The sequence below is a fragment of the Nymphaea colorata genome, chromosome 9 (assembly GCF_008831285.2).
Source record: "Nymphaea colorata isolate Beijing-Zhang1983 chromosome 9, ASM883128v2, whole genome shotgun sequence".
Classification (NCBI taxonomy): Eukaryota; Viridiplantae; Streptophyta; class Magnoliopsida; order Nymphaeales; family Nymphaeaceae; genus Nymphaea; species Nymphaea colorata.
Genome location: NC_045146.1, coordinates 24,686,572 through 24,702,529, shown reverse-complemented (window position 1 = coordinate 24,702,529; position 15,958 = coordinate 24,686,572). Strand labels below are relative to the sequence as shown.

The window sequence follows — 15,958 nt, the reverse complement described above, 5'->3', positions numbered from 1 at the left end:
ATATCTGTCTGGGTCACATTTAAAATAATCATTTTTTTTCAAAAACAACAAACCATTATTTAAATTTTCTTATTAATACTTTCACTGGAGTTTGAGAGACGACCATGAAACAATTAGGCTTTCATTTGGCAGCGTGTGAGTGAGATCATTATCAGAAAATGACATAAGGTGTCCGCCCGACTGGAAGTGTATTGTATCCTTCGCCTTTTCTTTCAGCGAACTTGTGTGGATTATGTCCCGATAATGCGTGGAACGGACGATTCATTTCGTGTGTTGACCGGCAACGAAAAGTAGCGGACGTACGTGATCATCTAAAATTTTCAGTCGATTTTGGTTCTTTCCACCCACAAAGACATTTCTCTTTTAAAAGGAAAAAAAAGAAAAAAAAAAGACTGCCATTGAATCAACTACAGATTGGATACAGAACAACATTCAGATTTTGCAGTAAATGAGTATCTGCATCGTTGAATTCCTGGCCTTCTTTAACTTGAAGGATTTTAAGTCCTGGCCCTGTTCTGTGGAAGAAGCGAAATGTTGTTGGGAACAGGGGCTCGATTCTTCATCCATTAATAATCTTTTTGATCTCTTTAACAAACACAGCATCGTTCAGACGAGATCTACTCTTTTAAAACAAACAAAACGAGAGAAAAGAAAACCAAAGAAATCAAGTACATCCAAAAACGAACAAGAATTTAACAGTAGAGGCAGGGCACGCGATTTCAGCTTAATTTGGCTTATCTCAGTACTCCAAATCGAACGAGTAAGATCTTTCCACTGTCTCCTTCTTTCCGTGGAAAATTTCACGTCCGGTTAAAATCTCAACCCAGTTGATGAAACACCCCATTGTTAACCGCACTCAAGTGACTCCTCTCCCTTCTTCTGGTTACTCGAAGAAAAAAAAACCACCAAATGGCGTGAAAATCTCTCTGATTCACAACATCCTCTGATATATATCTGCAATTATATATGTACGAAAATCTAACGAATGGTATCCTTTATATCTGGACGTTGAAATGAAGGGTCTCGTCCCCTTGGAAAAGTGACAAGGTGGAGTTGACGATCTTGGAGCCATAAGCAGCACTGAGATCGTAGTCGCCCAAGAAGCCTTCAAAGTCGAAGCAGCCATGGCCGTCGGTCTGACCGGCGACTTGGCCGGTGTACCATTCTTGAAGAAGCCTGTCGACCACGTCCCCCGGTGGCAGGTTTTGGAGGTTGTTGTCCGTGAGGCACATCTGGTAGCATCCCTTCGGGTGAAGAGCCGTCCACAGCATTATCCCGTTCACCGACGGGTGGGAGAACCCTTCCCTCAACACCTCTTCTAAATAAAGTGCCTGTCAAAAGATTGTTAAATTTTGTAAGTTCAAGAACTTGGTCACATTTTGCAAGATGCCAAACATACATAAAAAAGTAAAACCCTTGTTTAAGCAGTGATAACCAGAAGCTTAAGCACCTCAATGTCTTCCATTTTCTTTTATCTCTGGGTCCAGGACTGCATTGCTGCCTAACTCACTATAAATTTCACAAGCATAGTGCTCATGGGTACCATAAAAATCAGGCTATATGTATGGATAGAGAAGTTCTATCTCACCTGGGTTCTTTGGTCTAGGGTTTTGCTGATGTCAAGCTCAGTGAGCCATATGGGCATGCCCAAGGTGGCAAGTTTATCCAATGTAGCCCTCACAAATGGAATGTTTGGCTTAGTGAAGTGTGACTCCAAGCCAATTCCTTCCAACATTCCACTGTTTCCCTTCACTCTTCTTAGCATGGAGATGTAGGCATCAACAGTTGAGTTAACATCATCACATGTCTCCACCACATTGAACTCATTCATGAAGAGAGTTGCCCACGGGTCGGCTCGCCGTGCCGTCTCGAAGAACTGGTTCGACGCGTTGGCACCGAGTCGGCTCTCGTAGAAGTCAAAGTGAAGCATCTCATTGCTCACATCCCAGTGCATGAACTCCCCTTTATACTTGGTCATTAGGCTCTCGATCCGCGAACTGACCGCACTGACCAGATCCAACCCGGTGAGGTTGCGGACCCACCCAGGTGTGTAGACCGGGTCCTCCCAGAAAATATTGTGGCCCCTGACTGAGATTTGGTTCTCGCGGACAAAGCTCAGCATCTGGTCAGCCAGGGTGTAGTTAAGCTTGCCGGGGTCGGGCTCGGTCGCATACCACTTGAGCTCGTTCTCGAAAACGGCCACATTGAACCGCTCGACGAACCACTTCTGTTTGTGAGAAATTGAACCGGTTCATTTTCCTTGCCATTTTGCAATATCCAGAGGAAAAGAGAACGAGAACTTACCTGGTAAGGAAAGTTCCCAATAATTGTCTTAGAAATGGCTGAACCAAACGGGAACTCCCTGGATCTCTGCCTGAGAGTAACATATGCACCTTGTAAACGGTTGCCATTCAAGTCTGTCACGTGCACCGTCACTCTTCTTTTCCTCCTCTATAAATGTTTGTGCTTCTTAGTTAATTCAAATGGAAAAATGCAAAAAAAAAATAAAGGAATGGTTGAAGAGTCCATATTTTCTTTTAGATTACTAGTTGGATTTGGATTCTTTCTGAATCGGACTAGAACATCTGAAACATTTGTATAAAAATTATTGATGGCATTTTTTCCTTTTTGCAAGAGACGAATTACCAGTGAGATCCAGTTCTGCTGATGTGCGCTCCATTCCTCGTCCGTGAATGGCTGCAGAGAAGCAGCGGAGACTTGGATATCAACATTTGCATCACCTGAATTCTGTGTAACACAAAAGATGTCATCATCATCAAGCAGCAGCAAGGTCTTTCATGGAAGAATCATTGCCGGAAAAACGAATCCGGTCACCTGAAAGAATAAAACGGCGTAGGGAGTGGACGAGTCGGGAACAAAACCGCCCTTGAGGAAGGACCAACACCCTCTCTGGGCAACAACGTTCCCCACACATTGTATGGAGGCGTTGTCAATGGCTAATCTGGCCTTCACTGTAGCAGAATCTGCTCCACCAATTTGTACCCAAGCTGCATAAATGTGGACTTTTGATTAGAACAAGTTTTGGATGATACCCAAAACCGAACACATCGAATGCTTCTTGCTTCTAGCAAAATTTGAGTAAGATTAAGAACTCATTCTGCTGATAAACTTTGAAAAACTCAAGAAAAAACTAGATCAATCTATCCTTTTTAATCTTTACTAGCAGTCACACGTTTGTTTTGGTCACCAATTCAAGAATCATAGCTGTGATCCATTCCCTGGTCTAACATGGGAATCAAACACATTATGTGGCGGCACCCAACAAGGTTCACAGGCACACCAAAGGGGTTGTGGCCTGTTCCTTGTCTCAAACCGAGGTAGGCTCAAGTACCTTGTCAATGGATGGATCTGAATCGAATGTACTCTTAACTATATCCGCTTTTTTAGATATTCACAGATTTGAATTCATATTCAAATATGAATGAAGAAAAAGTCATATCCAAATCCAAAATCTGATTTCACAATCTGAATTCGATCTGAATCTGATTTTTAAGTTCAAATCTAAATCTGAATCCAAATTTGAACCGAATATGGTGGATTTTCAAAATCTAAGGGAGTTGGATATAAGGTATTTGTTCAAAACTAAATCTTATCTGAATCCAACTGGATATGTAATCCACATCTAGCCAACTGGATATGTAATCCACATCTAGTCGGATGTTGTTTTTAAAATCCGAATCTGATATAAGTTCTCAATTGGAGATTAAACTTTTTGGTCACGTGTCCGACGACCGGATCAAGTATCAGAGCACCGGATCCCGTTTTCCATGTCCTTCGGTCAGTGTCACCATCTAGAGGTGACCTCAGTTATCGTAAAAGACAATACCAACTTGCAGAAATAAACATTGTGTGAGCCACTACCAGACGTGAGATACCTACAAAACCCGCCTAAACCCTACGTTATGGAATTCCGGCAATCGGAAAACACGCCTGTTATGCGTTTGGCTTATACGAGACATGACCAAGATCTCGAATCAGACCCATTCTGTTGACCCAAAAAGGAGCCCATCGATTCATGAATATGGACAATCCTGGCGTGGTTGCCTTGAAGTTTAAGAGAAAGAGACAATGATCATGAACTTTGTCATATTCCATACTAGCTCCAAACAGTGATCGGAAGCGTCCACACCAGTCGGCAGACTACAAGTATGTCAAGCAGCAACAAGCGTAGGAAGATGGTAATGACAGCATATAAAAGTAAGCCTCAAGTGGTCTAAAGTAACAATAGCTGGTAGGACACACCTCTCAAATAATTCTAGGGGCAGTGTATTGGACACTACCAATATATATATATATATATATATATATATATATATATTAACTGTAGTATGAACTGGGGCAGTGCATTGAAGCAGGAAGGTTGGCATTTTACATGACTCACCGCCAATGCCATTGGTTCTGGGTCTCTTTCAATAAGTCAAGGATATTGTTTAGAAAAAAAGTACAGCCATCACAGGTCGCTTTTAGTTAATATTTTGAAGACAATGGAGGAATTTGTAGGCATGAAACCAGCAACATGCAATGGTGACAGCCTAAAAGAAAATTGGGATTTTTAGACAAACTTCTTTGGAAGTCTGTATGATCTACCTTTTGCAAACCCCTTGGTAGAAATCATTAACGATTTGGTCTTGTGAAGTGCACACACTTTGTTGCTTTGAATACTTTCTAAGATTTCTAACGTTGATTTGACGCATTTGATAGCTACGTGTGGATAATAGTTTGTCAACTTAGTCGCAAGTTTTTACTAAACGAAGAATGCAGATCATATGTGTATGGCTGTGATTTTTCATGGTTCTGTCTAATTTAATCACTGGATTTTTCATTACCAATACTGCTAACAACTCTAACTTTTAAGGTTCCCTTCTCTGTTCTTTTAAATCTTCACAACTCTTAGTTTGTTAGTTATGTCCCTTCTCCTTCATTAAATGCGAACATGGTTATTTATGACAAGCTCATAGGGAGAAGAAACCCCCAAAACCCTCTAGAAATCAGCGACAGAACCTCTTTGACTTCAGACTGCATACCTATAGCTTAAGTTTGCACAGAAATTAAAGCCCATGGAAATGAATCCGTGACTGCCCTAGTGAAATATAGCTTTAAGTTTCTTGTAGAACTTTTCCGCTTTTTGCAGCGGAAAAAGATCAGAAAACTTTGCACCGGTAAACGCGTTCGACATTAAAAACAAAAGGAGAAGGTACCAAAAAAGAAGAAGCCATTGCATATACATCAGACCATCAAAAGAAGAAAAAGCTGGTCATGGCGTGTCCTCTTCCCTGTTTTTAATGCTTGTCAGCTTCATAGCTAAATTAATGTTTCAATTCTGCGCATACCAAACACCTACCTGCCTTTCTGTCTCTGTCTTTCTATGTAGCACGCACTCAGAGCAAGCACACAAGCAAGCGGGAAAGGAACTTACCTGAGAATGCGTACTTGGTATTCTTCGTCAAGTTCTGTAGCACATAAGCCGGCGAGTAAATGGTGCCCGTTTGATTTCCTTGTTCCTTAGGATCAGTGCCCTTCAGAATCCCCCCATTGTACAGAGGTGGCTCCGGGTACTTCTTGCACTGGAACACCCATAGAAAAATAAGATCAAAGCAGCTGAACCATGATCATCTTGTAATCGAAGGGAATCAAAGAGGAAACAAAGAAGCACCAATGGACTCCATAATACCTCACTGTACGCAGAGGAATCATACCACGGTCCCTCTTCAAGGGGAGAAAAAGAGAAAACAATCAGAAAGGTCTGCAGAAAGCAATGACTCATGCAAAATGGGTTCTTTCTAAGAAAGGGAGAGGAAGAGGTGTTCGAGGAGCATTACCATAAGATGCATGGGAATGAGTTGTGCCCAACAGCAACAAAAGAAAGCAAGAGATGATTTGCCTGCTTTTCATCTGGGTAGTAGTGTGTACCAAGACAGGAAGGAGGAGCAGGGGTGGAATTAATGGGATCTTACTAGTTAGGAAGAAGACGAACGGAAGGATGGGTTGGCAATTGGAGGATTGTGGGCGTGAAGAACTGCAATGGCGACAAAGCCCAAGGGGGAGATTTATAAGAGAGAGAGAGAGAATCACAAGGTGAACAGTGGTAGTGCAGAGACAGAGAATCACGTGCGCTCTTTCTTTCTCTCTCTTCTTTGGTTGCACCGTCGCGTATGAAGGCAACCGCCACCATTTGCTGCCGATTCGCGCTGGCCCTTCTCCCTCCTTTTCTGCACCACCGTGCTCTCAAAATCTCGTTAATTGTTGAGAAATCTGGCGCCGATACTTGGGAAAAACTTTCTTTTGAATGTTGGTTAAAAGGGTTCTTCAATGTATAACAGAAACTCGTTTCAGAAATAACTATAATTACAAATCACGCGTCTTGTCTTCACTTTGTTTTGATCAATTAGAAGTTTCACATGCTCAGATTTAATTGAATATGAGCTAAAATAATGTGAGCACATCAAGGACCGACTTTATTAATTTTGCGCTTCATGAAAGTGCTGAACTTTATAACATGTACCTTAAAGTTGAAGGAAGCATGGGAGGCACAATGATGGATCGCAAGGCGCATCAATGGAGTGGTAGTTTTGATCTGTAACGTAGTCATAATCACGCTTAATTCGAATGTCTTCTCTTTGTACTTGTTATACAGCGGCTTGACTGCCAATTACCATCTAGAACTAGAAGGCTCTTATCATGTTGAGTTGAACGGTCACGAGCGGCCATTGCCACTGAACTAATGAGTGTGGATGATCGTCTACGCTGCCATGATTGCTGTTCATACTTCTGGAGAAATCTTCTCCGTCAATGTTCAGCTTCCACAGAATTTGAAGATTCAGATGAGGAAATTATAACCAAGTCTGAATACTGCAGAAATGAACTTTTCAAAATAGATGCGTAAGTATTTTCTGCAAACACGCTTACGTTTAGATTTCTTTCATATAAATATCTATCCCATGTAATCTAATTAAAACATGATTCCATTAAAGTCTTAAGAGCAGACCGCGCTCACAGATATGTATATATATATATATCTGTGTGTGATTTTTGAGCTCGAGTCCAAACTGGCGCTTGAATCGAGTTAGAGGAATTCATGTCCATTTCCTTTTATGGTTGGCAGTATCGAAAAGGGTCTGAATAAGGATTTAGATGGAACCTCGGATATAACTGTTATAACATCTAACTTGTCAGGTTTCCATAGTCTAATTTGGATTCAGATGAACAAATGACAATGCTCAATCAGATTCAGATATTTTTCTGCGCTAGAAACCAAGTTCGAGAAAATTGATTTTGTGCTGAATTGATGAATTTACTCCCAAGTTTGAAGCAGCTTGTTCGTGCAATACTGTGTACCATATGTCTATGTCAAACTTTAGATTAGATTCATGAAACAATAACATTTTTGCCAAACAGCTCCTTAAAGTATTCCTTTCACGAAATTTAAAGTGATTATGTTATATCCTGTAGGCCAAATCCACCCGTAAATCAACAATTGGCAGGCGACTAATCATGTCACTCAAACCAGTCTCGGTGTCACTTTGTAACAAAGATTTTATCCTACTTATAAGGAGTTCCACAAATGAATTTTGAATTGACAAAATGTTTATTCTCCCCAAAAAGATGTACTCTTCAAAAATGATTTTGATAAAACATAATATTTAATAAAAGTTAGGGATGTCGACTGAGTAGAGTCGGAACATACATCCTACCAAACTGCTTCAAAAAAGAAATCCGATATGGAAAAAAAATTAACATCTGATTAAGAAATTAAATCCAATTCAAAGCTAATTAGGAATGATATATTGTTGGATATGAATTCAGTTTTAAATAAATATCTGGTATACCAATAGCCATGCATTTAGAAATTTGGTTCTTAACATATCATTATGATGTGGTTCAAATACAGTTGTGTATTTAAAAGTCAGCTTTGGATTTTTTTTTGTTGTGAATTTAAAAATTGAATTGGGTAAGATTCAGTTTATAAATTTCAAAGTCGGGTTCGGTTTTGTATGCTAAACTTATTGTTTTTTTTTATTTGAATCTGAATTTAAATTTAAATGTGCCACCATCCGCTAAATAAGATACAATAAGGCTATATCCGTTGGAATCCAATCTGTTGACCTTCCTGATAAAAGCACAACATTCAATTTCATAATGAATAGCAAAACCCTCATATTCAATTATTGATAGAAACTTCATCCTCCAGTAGAAATATTTTTAAAAGGAAGTTTCAACTAAATTTTCAAGGCAAACAGCCTTTAATGGACATTTGATAGCTTCGAATTTGAGATCTGAGAACCGCGGTTTCAGCCTCTCTTGCAACCTCGCTCTTAAATACAAACTTTTCTCAATGCAAAGAAGTGAAGTAAGGATCTTAGATCAGGACTTAAGATCATCAGTTTGATGAACCATGGATCTTCTCCCACATCAACAATGGCATGTAGATCTGCATTATATTTATAGGTTTCAAATTCGAAGCAATCGAATGCCCCCTTAGTAGTCAATACTGGATCAACATTGCTTCTGGCGCCTGTGATTTCTCCAAAACTTGGGAGCCCTTCACCTTTTCCTTTATGCCATTTCTTCCACATAAAGTTCATCCAACTTTTCCCCCCTTACGATGATGGTCCTCCTTTTGTTTCCTCATGAATTTTGTGCTTTTGTTGTGTTTAATCGAAGTTTCCCATCTTCTGGCTCAGTGCCTCTTTATCTAGATAAAGTTTATATATATATATATATATATATATATATATATAAAGAACTTTTAAGAGATTGGAGTGGGCAATTGGCCACACCAGTCACAATGTGATTACCCCACTGCCCTGAATGAGCTCAAAACGCTAACAGATACATGGATAATACCTCAAACAAAGAAGGCTTAAGCTACAAACAATCTTTCCTTTTCCTTACCTTTTCTTTTAGTAGTTAGAAGTCAATGTAAGAAGAAGACGAGAAGAAAAAAGAACTCCCATGCAGATAGAGCAGTTGAGCTAGAAATTTTTTGCTGAAAAAACTCAACGCCGGTTTTCATATGTACAGTTTGATTATTTATATAGTTTCCTGTATTATATTAAACATATACATAGATACACACCAGGATGTTGAATACGCCATCAATGGCGGTCCTCGCCTATCTCCCATCACACCAAGAAACTGGTAGCAGTGAAACACGTAAGCAGACCGATTGATAGCCACTAAAGGAAGAAGACGAGTCATTTTCCTTACACATAAGCCCATTGAAGGTGTGGGTCCACATAATGGAACCTCTCTTCTTTTTCTTGGGTAAGAACATCATTCGCTTGATTGGAAGAGAAGCCAAAATTCCATCGCCATGTGGAAATGATCCCATTTTCTCAAACAGTTGATGATTTTTCCCTGTCGTTCACATCTTCCACTTGCTTGAAAAGTGTGGCTTAAGAATTGTTGATCATTTCGTCGGTTTATTGACTAATGGATACGTGAAATTAGACATAAAATGCCACTTGTTTTGATCCAATCTCATCCCACGAACGTGTTCAACATACTTTCTTCTTACCTAAGAAACTTCACCAAAGAAAAAAATCTGCTCAGCTTCGGCCGAATTTCGACAGCTCTTCCAACCGCAAAAGTTCTAAACCTACAAAATTTGATGGATTTTCAGCAACCCACTTGCCCTGACACCAGGGCTGTGCAACCAGTTAAGCCAACTCGGGTTCGACTCGAACTCGTTCGAAAAAACTCGGCTTGTGCTTGACTCGTTTATAAACGAATTGAATTTGAGGTTACAAAGATACTTGAACCGATAAACTAGTCGAGTTCGAGTTTCAAAAACTCGACTCAACTAGCAAACCTGTATTCTATATAATATTACAAAAATCGGTTTACCAGCTTTAATTTATAAGATAAAAACAAATTTTCACAAGTTACACGAGTTGAACGAGATGAGTTCGAGCTCGATTTTGTGTACTCGAGTTAAGCTCGAGATTGCTATAAGAAACTCAACTAGAGTTCGAACCGAGTTCGACCTCTTTCTCTCTCTCTCCGTTTATATATATATATATATAGTTCTCTTTCTTGGTTTTAAAAGTAGCCATAATTCTAAAAAAGAAGCCGATTTTTATAATCTTTTATGGAAGACCCAATTTTCGTAACTGTCAAATAAAATTACACTTGGCTAACTTGAGAAACAAAAACAAATTCGCCAAGAGGATAAGAATACAATTTAGTAGTATAATATGGCGTAGGGAAAAGGTTGCGGCTAACATTTTTTTTGTTTCCCAAGTGAACGACTTTTTTCATAATTTTTATGAAAAGTGAGGCTGTTATTAGAAAATCATAAAAAAGCGACTGTCTGTTCTCAAATTGCAAGTGAAAAACAGGGTTGAAATTGGAAAACTCCTTATTTTAATTCAAATGAATTAAGTTGCATTGGTCGAACCTAATTTGCCAATTATAACACAAAGAAAAACGAAAGGGAAGGTCCTTCGGAGAAGCTTGTCAAACACTTATACCATCAAAGTTTCTCCCCGCAAGAAAAAGACTTATCACCTGGCCAAGCCAAGTTAGGTATTAGCTGCGCATTGATTATGAAGGAAAGGAAAAGTATTCGAATCTTTTCCGGATACAATCACGGACAATTTTGTCGCATTCTTGTCTGGAATGGTACAAAACCTTTTTAATATTAAGATCACTGTTACCTCAAGGGGAAGTGAGTTTTTGATTGAAAGATTCGAGAGAGGCTGGTCGAATTATGGGAGTGTAAAAAAGTAGGTCTCTAATTCGATTCTAATGAATGTTAAACTTCTATGGATTAAGATGGTGGTGTGTGATATGGTGTATTGCTACCATTGCTGATGCAAACGCAACTTGAGGTCCCAAAGGCAGAGGAAAAGAGAGGTGGGGTCTTGGGGCCTCGCTTCGAGCGGGAGGATGAACTTCTCGCTCACCTGAAATATTAAAGACAAGATAACCGATTCAGATCCAGCTTGTTTTCGCCAAATTTCATACGAGAATTCGAATCAGATTAGTAATAGCATTTCAACATGGTACACAAAATTTCTTATCAAACACGACGGGTGCACGATTCCGATATAAGTTCAAATCCCCTTACTTACAAAAACCGATTCCAAACTAATTGTTTGAATTCAAACATTGGGAGATGCAAGTGTTCGATTTTTTACTGTCATTTAAATTACTAAGTAAAATGAACGTCGCTCTGCAATACGCTTATAAATGAATTTATGTCACCCGGAAGATGACAGCTAATCTCTTGGAGCATTACCAATATTCGAAGATAAATGAAATTTCTTACTTTTTGTTATTTAATTAAGCAAGTTTTTATTCGGCGGCATATATGGGCATACACTAGAAAACAAGTTAATTAAACGGCTCGACCACAAATGAGACAAAATCCGGGAACTTAATTGCTTGCACGTTTCCTGCCTTTGTCTTTGAATGAGTTCGAAGGAAAGCATATACTATGTTACGTAAAACATAGGTCATATGGTGATATGAGACATAATTTTACCTATCTCAAACTAGGTTTATGTGGCCAATGAAGATAATAAAAAAGCTTACTTGTTTGATTGGGATATTCAGTCTCAGCTGTTTTACCTACACAAGTACCGTATGTCCCTATTTGGGCCTGACTTCCCGGGGTTGTGTTGTGGTTCATTCCAGTTTGCAAACACGATCTATAATTCCCCTCCTTTTCACATCTTTATGAAAGGACAGAGCTTGTATGCGGTATCAAATTTTGGTGTTTGCTAAGATGAAGTATTCCCCAAATTAAGATCAAACACGACAAGACAGAAATTACTGAACTTCAACATCAGATGTGATAGATTCTCCCTTTAGCACTGTTAATCATTTGTACAAAGTGCTCTCTATGTGTCCCACCAGGACTCCTCTAGACATGGGCACTTTTCATGTTCCCTCAACCAATTCTTCGTTTTCTTCTTCAGAAGAGTAAGTGTGGTATTTCCCTTAAGAACAGTAAACTTCAATTGTATTAACAGTGTCCTGAGCATAACTGTGGTATTTACTTGAAAGCAGGAAAGTTCAATTACATTAATAGTGCTTAAGGGACGTAGCACAGCTGGTTGGTCGCAGTGTCGTATTGACGGTGCGTTTTGAACTTGATTCCTATGAGTATTAGAAAACTGCAAATAATGACATGTACGACACTCAAGTTGAAAAATGTACTATAAAACTATTCAAGTCTTGAAACAACCTTAAACCCTAAAAGCAAAAAGGAATAACTTCCCTTCTTTCTTCCTTGCTCACTATTAATTGCATTAATAGTAAGTTGTTTCTTTTAAGACAAGACTTTTTGTAATCAAACATACATTCTAAAATTTTCCTTTAGTTTTTTACATATTAAATAAAGTATCATATTAAAGACCGTTAAAAAATATATTATATATGGTCGTACTTTTAGTAAGCGTGTTTTTTTTTTATTTTATAAAATATGTTCCTTTCAATATATATCTAAAGCAACTTGGCTATTGACCAAAACAATTTTATTGACGCATAACTGCGACAAATATTGTGTTATGCTTTTCACGATTAGTGATACATGTCTTTTTCATCAATCAATCAAATTGGAATGAAAACCTTTTCATTTTGCTATATATATATATATATATATATATATATATATATATATATATATATATATATATATATATATATATATATATATATATATAACCAAGTTCATATTGCTTTCCAAAGTGTGGCTCCTAAGGATGCATGGACCGCATCAAAAGCACATTGAAATTCAAAGAGATGTAAGCAAAACAATTGCATATTATAGAGAACAAATTTCAAAAGAAAATGAAGAAATTTAGTTTCAGCCGATCATTGTCACAGTCATAGGTGTAGTTAGTACTTATGGGAAATAGGCCACAAATGTTCCAAAAAGGCTCTATAATGTTTGGAGGAGACACATCTCATGTCCCCCTCATTAAATGAAGTGTAAATAGTTTCATATCTTTCCCATGGAATGAAAGGGACGGCCACGTGAACTACTTTCTCGTGCATGTGCATATGCACCAAATGGATCTCAAACCAATCCGATCGACCTCTCTTTAAAGGGTGTAGCGTAGCTGGTTAGACTGGAAGGTTGTTAAAAATCTGTAGTAAGTTGGATTCCTACGAGCACCACTCTTTTAAACTACAAAAGGTAGAGTAGCGTTGATGCACGACACTCTGCTTGATGGGTGTACTGCTCCCCACTTAGGTCTCGAAGCTGTCCTACACCTGGAAATAGAAGGAAAAGAACAAGAGCTTCAGGAGTATCCTCAAAAATGTGATGGATCTATGACTTCCATTAACTGTTTTGTGGTGGGAAGAGTCTAGTTGGGTGAGAAAGTACTGGATTTGGATCATTGGTGACTGGTTTGGAATATTCTTGAGAGCAAAGCAATTAGTTCATGTGCATAATGGGGCAGCTAGGTCCATTGGGAAGCTCATTTGAAGTGACTCTTTTTGGGCTTCAATCAATATCATTTTTTAAACCATTTCATTAAATACGTATAGTATAGATATGTATGATGCACCTAGATTTAAGATTTGTATTTGGAGTTGCATACTAGTTTTTAAGTTTTTATAAATATACTTGTAGGGGTAGATATAAAAAAGCTATATATATATATATATATATATATAAACGATATGTCACGGGTGGACCTTGTTTCCAAATGGGTGGAATGAGTGGGGGCGGTCGCAATGAGTGGGCCGACCAAAAGATTCCTAAAGTATTGTTAAAAACTAATAATACTCAGTTTTCAACATTGTTTGGCATTCTAATTACACCAATCACGAAGCATTCCCACCACTTTTGAGGGGGCAAGATCATTGGGTTGGAGTATACCTTCTAATTTTTCATAAATTATTTATATAAACACTAGTTAAATATAATTGGTGTTCTAGTTCAAGTTATTCAAAAAAAAAAAAAATATTGCTTTTTCTGCTATCACAAATTTCATGCAACAGGAATAGTTCATTTTTATTATTACAAACATATTACTCAAATAGAAAAATAATTAAGGTAATACGCGTTGGATCAACTTAGTTTAAAAGAAGATTTGGAAAGGTCGCAGTGGAGCAAATCAGTTTTGAAGATCTAATATTTGATACTTTTTTAAATTCTAGAAAGAAAGTTGAAGTGGATGTTAACGGCGGAGCGTCGGTGCAGAGCGACTCAACGTAAAATAGTTCAGCACCTTAACTTGATATTCAAGTAATGACATAAAAGTGCTGCTTTTAACATTTAGCCACTTGGATTATTAAAGTATTTAGTTGCGCCGCATATAGTCAGGTGATATAAACCCTTTCATCAGGTGGCTTTATTTTTCCAGACGTAAATAAAATGAAATGGCAGGCGGAGGCGGGCCCTGTTTCTACTATTCCGTTGAAATTAGGTGTTCATTTGCGAAACATTCATTAAACGGACGACGCTACGTTTTATTCCATATGGGTCGGTTGGATAAGGCCTAACACCACGCCTGACGTGACATGCACCCGTCTCATTTTTTTTCTAGATTTTCTTGTTTATAATTTTTAAATAACTTCATTTATCGTGTTTTTTTTTTTTGTAATTATCAAGAAAAATGTCAAATAAAAACTAATACAAATGTAATTTAGAAAAGAAGAAAAAAGGAAGGTAGCGTAAGGTTGAATTTGCAGTCGACTTCAAGCTTCCATGTTTGTTCAACCCATTTGGGAAAGAGCAAGCTTGCACCAAATTTTATTAATAATTAACGCATCAAAATTTAGTTTTGCTAATTATTCAAGGCCCGTTATTAATGCTTTACCTACAAATAGAAGGCACTTGCAACCATATTCATCTTCTTATTAAATCACATTTGTTTATATATATATATCGGAACTAGATCATGGTCTTCACAAAATGGGAAGTTTGTAACTGCAGTGTTATTATTCCTTCTTTCCTAACCAAGATACAGATCGTCACGTCCTTTTTTGGCATTACAAAATTAATTATTTAACTGTTTTGCTAGGTTGCTAAAACTGTAGAAAATGTAAGATTATATCATGTTTTAATTCAAGTTATTATTGTAAAAGAAATTTGATTGTAACGGTATAAAATTTTTTATTCTACAAGAGCAGTTGATTTCATGATTATTAGAAAAACATGATTAAAGTAAACAAAAATGACTAAGTTAATAGGTGTTCCTCCTCAAATCATTCACACACACACTCTCTCTCTTTTTATGATGAATGGCTGCCGGCTTTGGGTAAAAGTTTATTACTTCAAGTTTTAGGTTTGGCGAGATAGGCGTTACCCATAACAAGTTTATCTTCGTTTGTTCGAAGAAAAGAAAGGATAAACACAAGATGTTCGGTTTTGGTTGGGAATCGGCCAAATCAAGTCAAGTAAAAAATTGCTAAATAAACAAAATTAAGAAAAAATAACGAAAACGGGCTGCATATCCGATTTTAACAACAAGAAGCAGAACTCCTCCTGATCTTTTTATATTATTATACACGATTGTTCTCGTTTCTTTTAAATGATCTTAATTTCATGGTGCAGGCAGGGATGCAGAAGGGTGTCGATATTTTTATACGCATTAAATCGGATTCATTTCGCTGCTTATAAATCTTCACTAAATTGCAGGGAAGATGGGAGCAACGATGGGATCGAAGTTGAGGGCCAATTTTTTAGGAAGCCCCCAAAAGTTAAAAAAGCTCCCGGGGCCGGGAGACACGCCTTTTAACTGCCGTGGATAACGAAGAAAAGTTTCTTCCTCGTTTAACGTGGCAACAAAATAGAATAGCCGGAGAACTTTAATCTAAAAATGCTGATTATCGTTGCCAAATTTGAACGAAATCGGGACTTTCCTCTCAAGATTAGGCTGTGGGCAGGCGCGATCCGGAACTAGGAAAATCCCAAACGAGAACAGAACTGCCCACCAACTGTCTCTCTTGGGCGACACCCCATAACAATTCAGTT

At 38.0% G+C, this 15,958-nt stretch overlaps 1 protein-coding gene across 1 annotated transcript; it reads right to left on the bottom strand.

Annotated features, from left to right (window-relative positions):
* Positions 1-534: 534 nt before the first annotated feature.
* Positions 535-6,229, bottom strand: LOC116260102 (endo-1,4-beta-xylanase 5). Its single transcript, XM_031638196.2, has 8 exons — positions 5,841-6,229; positions 5,693-5,727; positions 5,438-5,585; positions 2,836-3,008; positions 2,647-2,748; positions 2,305-2,451; positions 1,589-2,227; positions 535-1,331 (listed from the first exon to the last, which is right to left on the bottom strand). Exons 1-8 carry the CDS (start codon positions 5,911-5,913, stop codon positions 996-998), a joined length of 1,653 nt encoding a protein of 550 aa, XP_031494056.1. The 5' UTR covers positions 5,914-6,229; the 3' UTR covers positions 535-995.
* Positions 6,230-15,958: the final 9,729 nt, after the last annotated feature.

Bases quoted from the DNA above. Each gene is read 5' to 3' on its own strand.
- LOC116260102 (XM_031638196.2), bottom strand. From the start codon at position 5,913: ATGAAAAGCAGGCAAATCATCTCTTGCTTTCTTTTGTTGCTGTTGGGC. The intron at 5,586-5,692 runs GTATTATGGAGT...TGGGTGTTCCAG, and splicing joins ATTCCTCTGCGTACAGTGAG to TGCAAGAAGTACCCGGAGCC. The intron at 3,009-5,437 runs GTAAGTTCCTTT...ACATTTATGCAG, and splicing joins TACCAAGTACGCATTCTCAG to CTTGGGTACAAATTGGTGGA.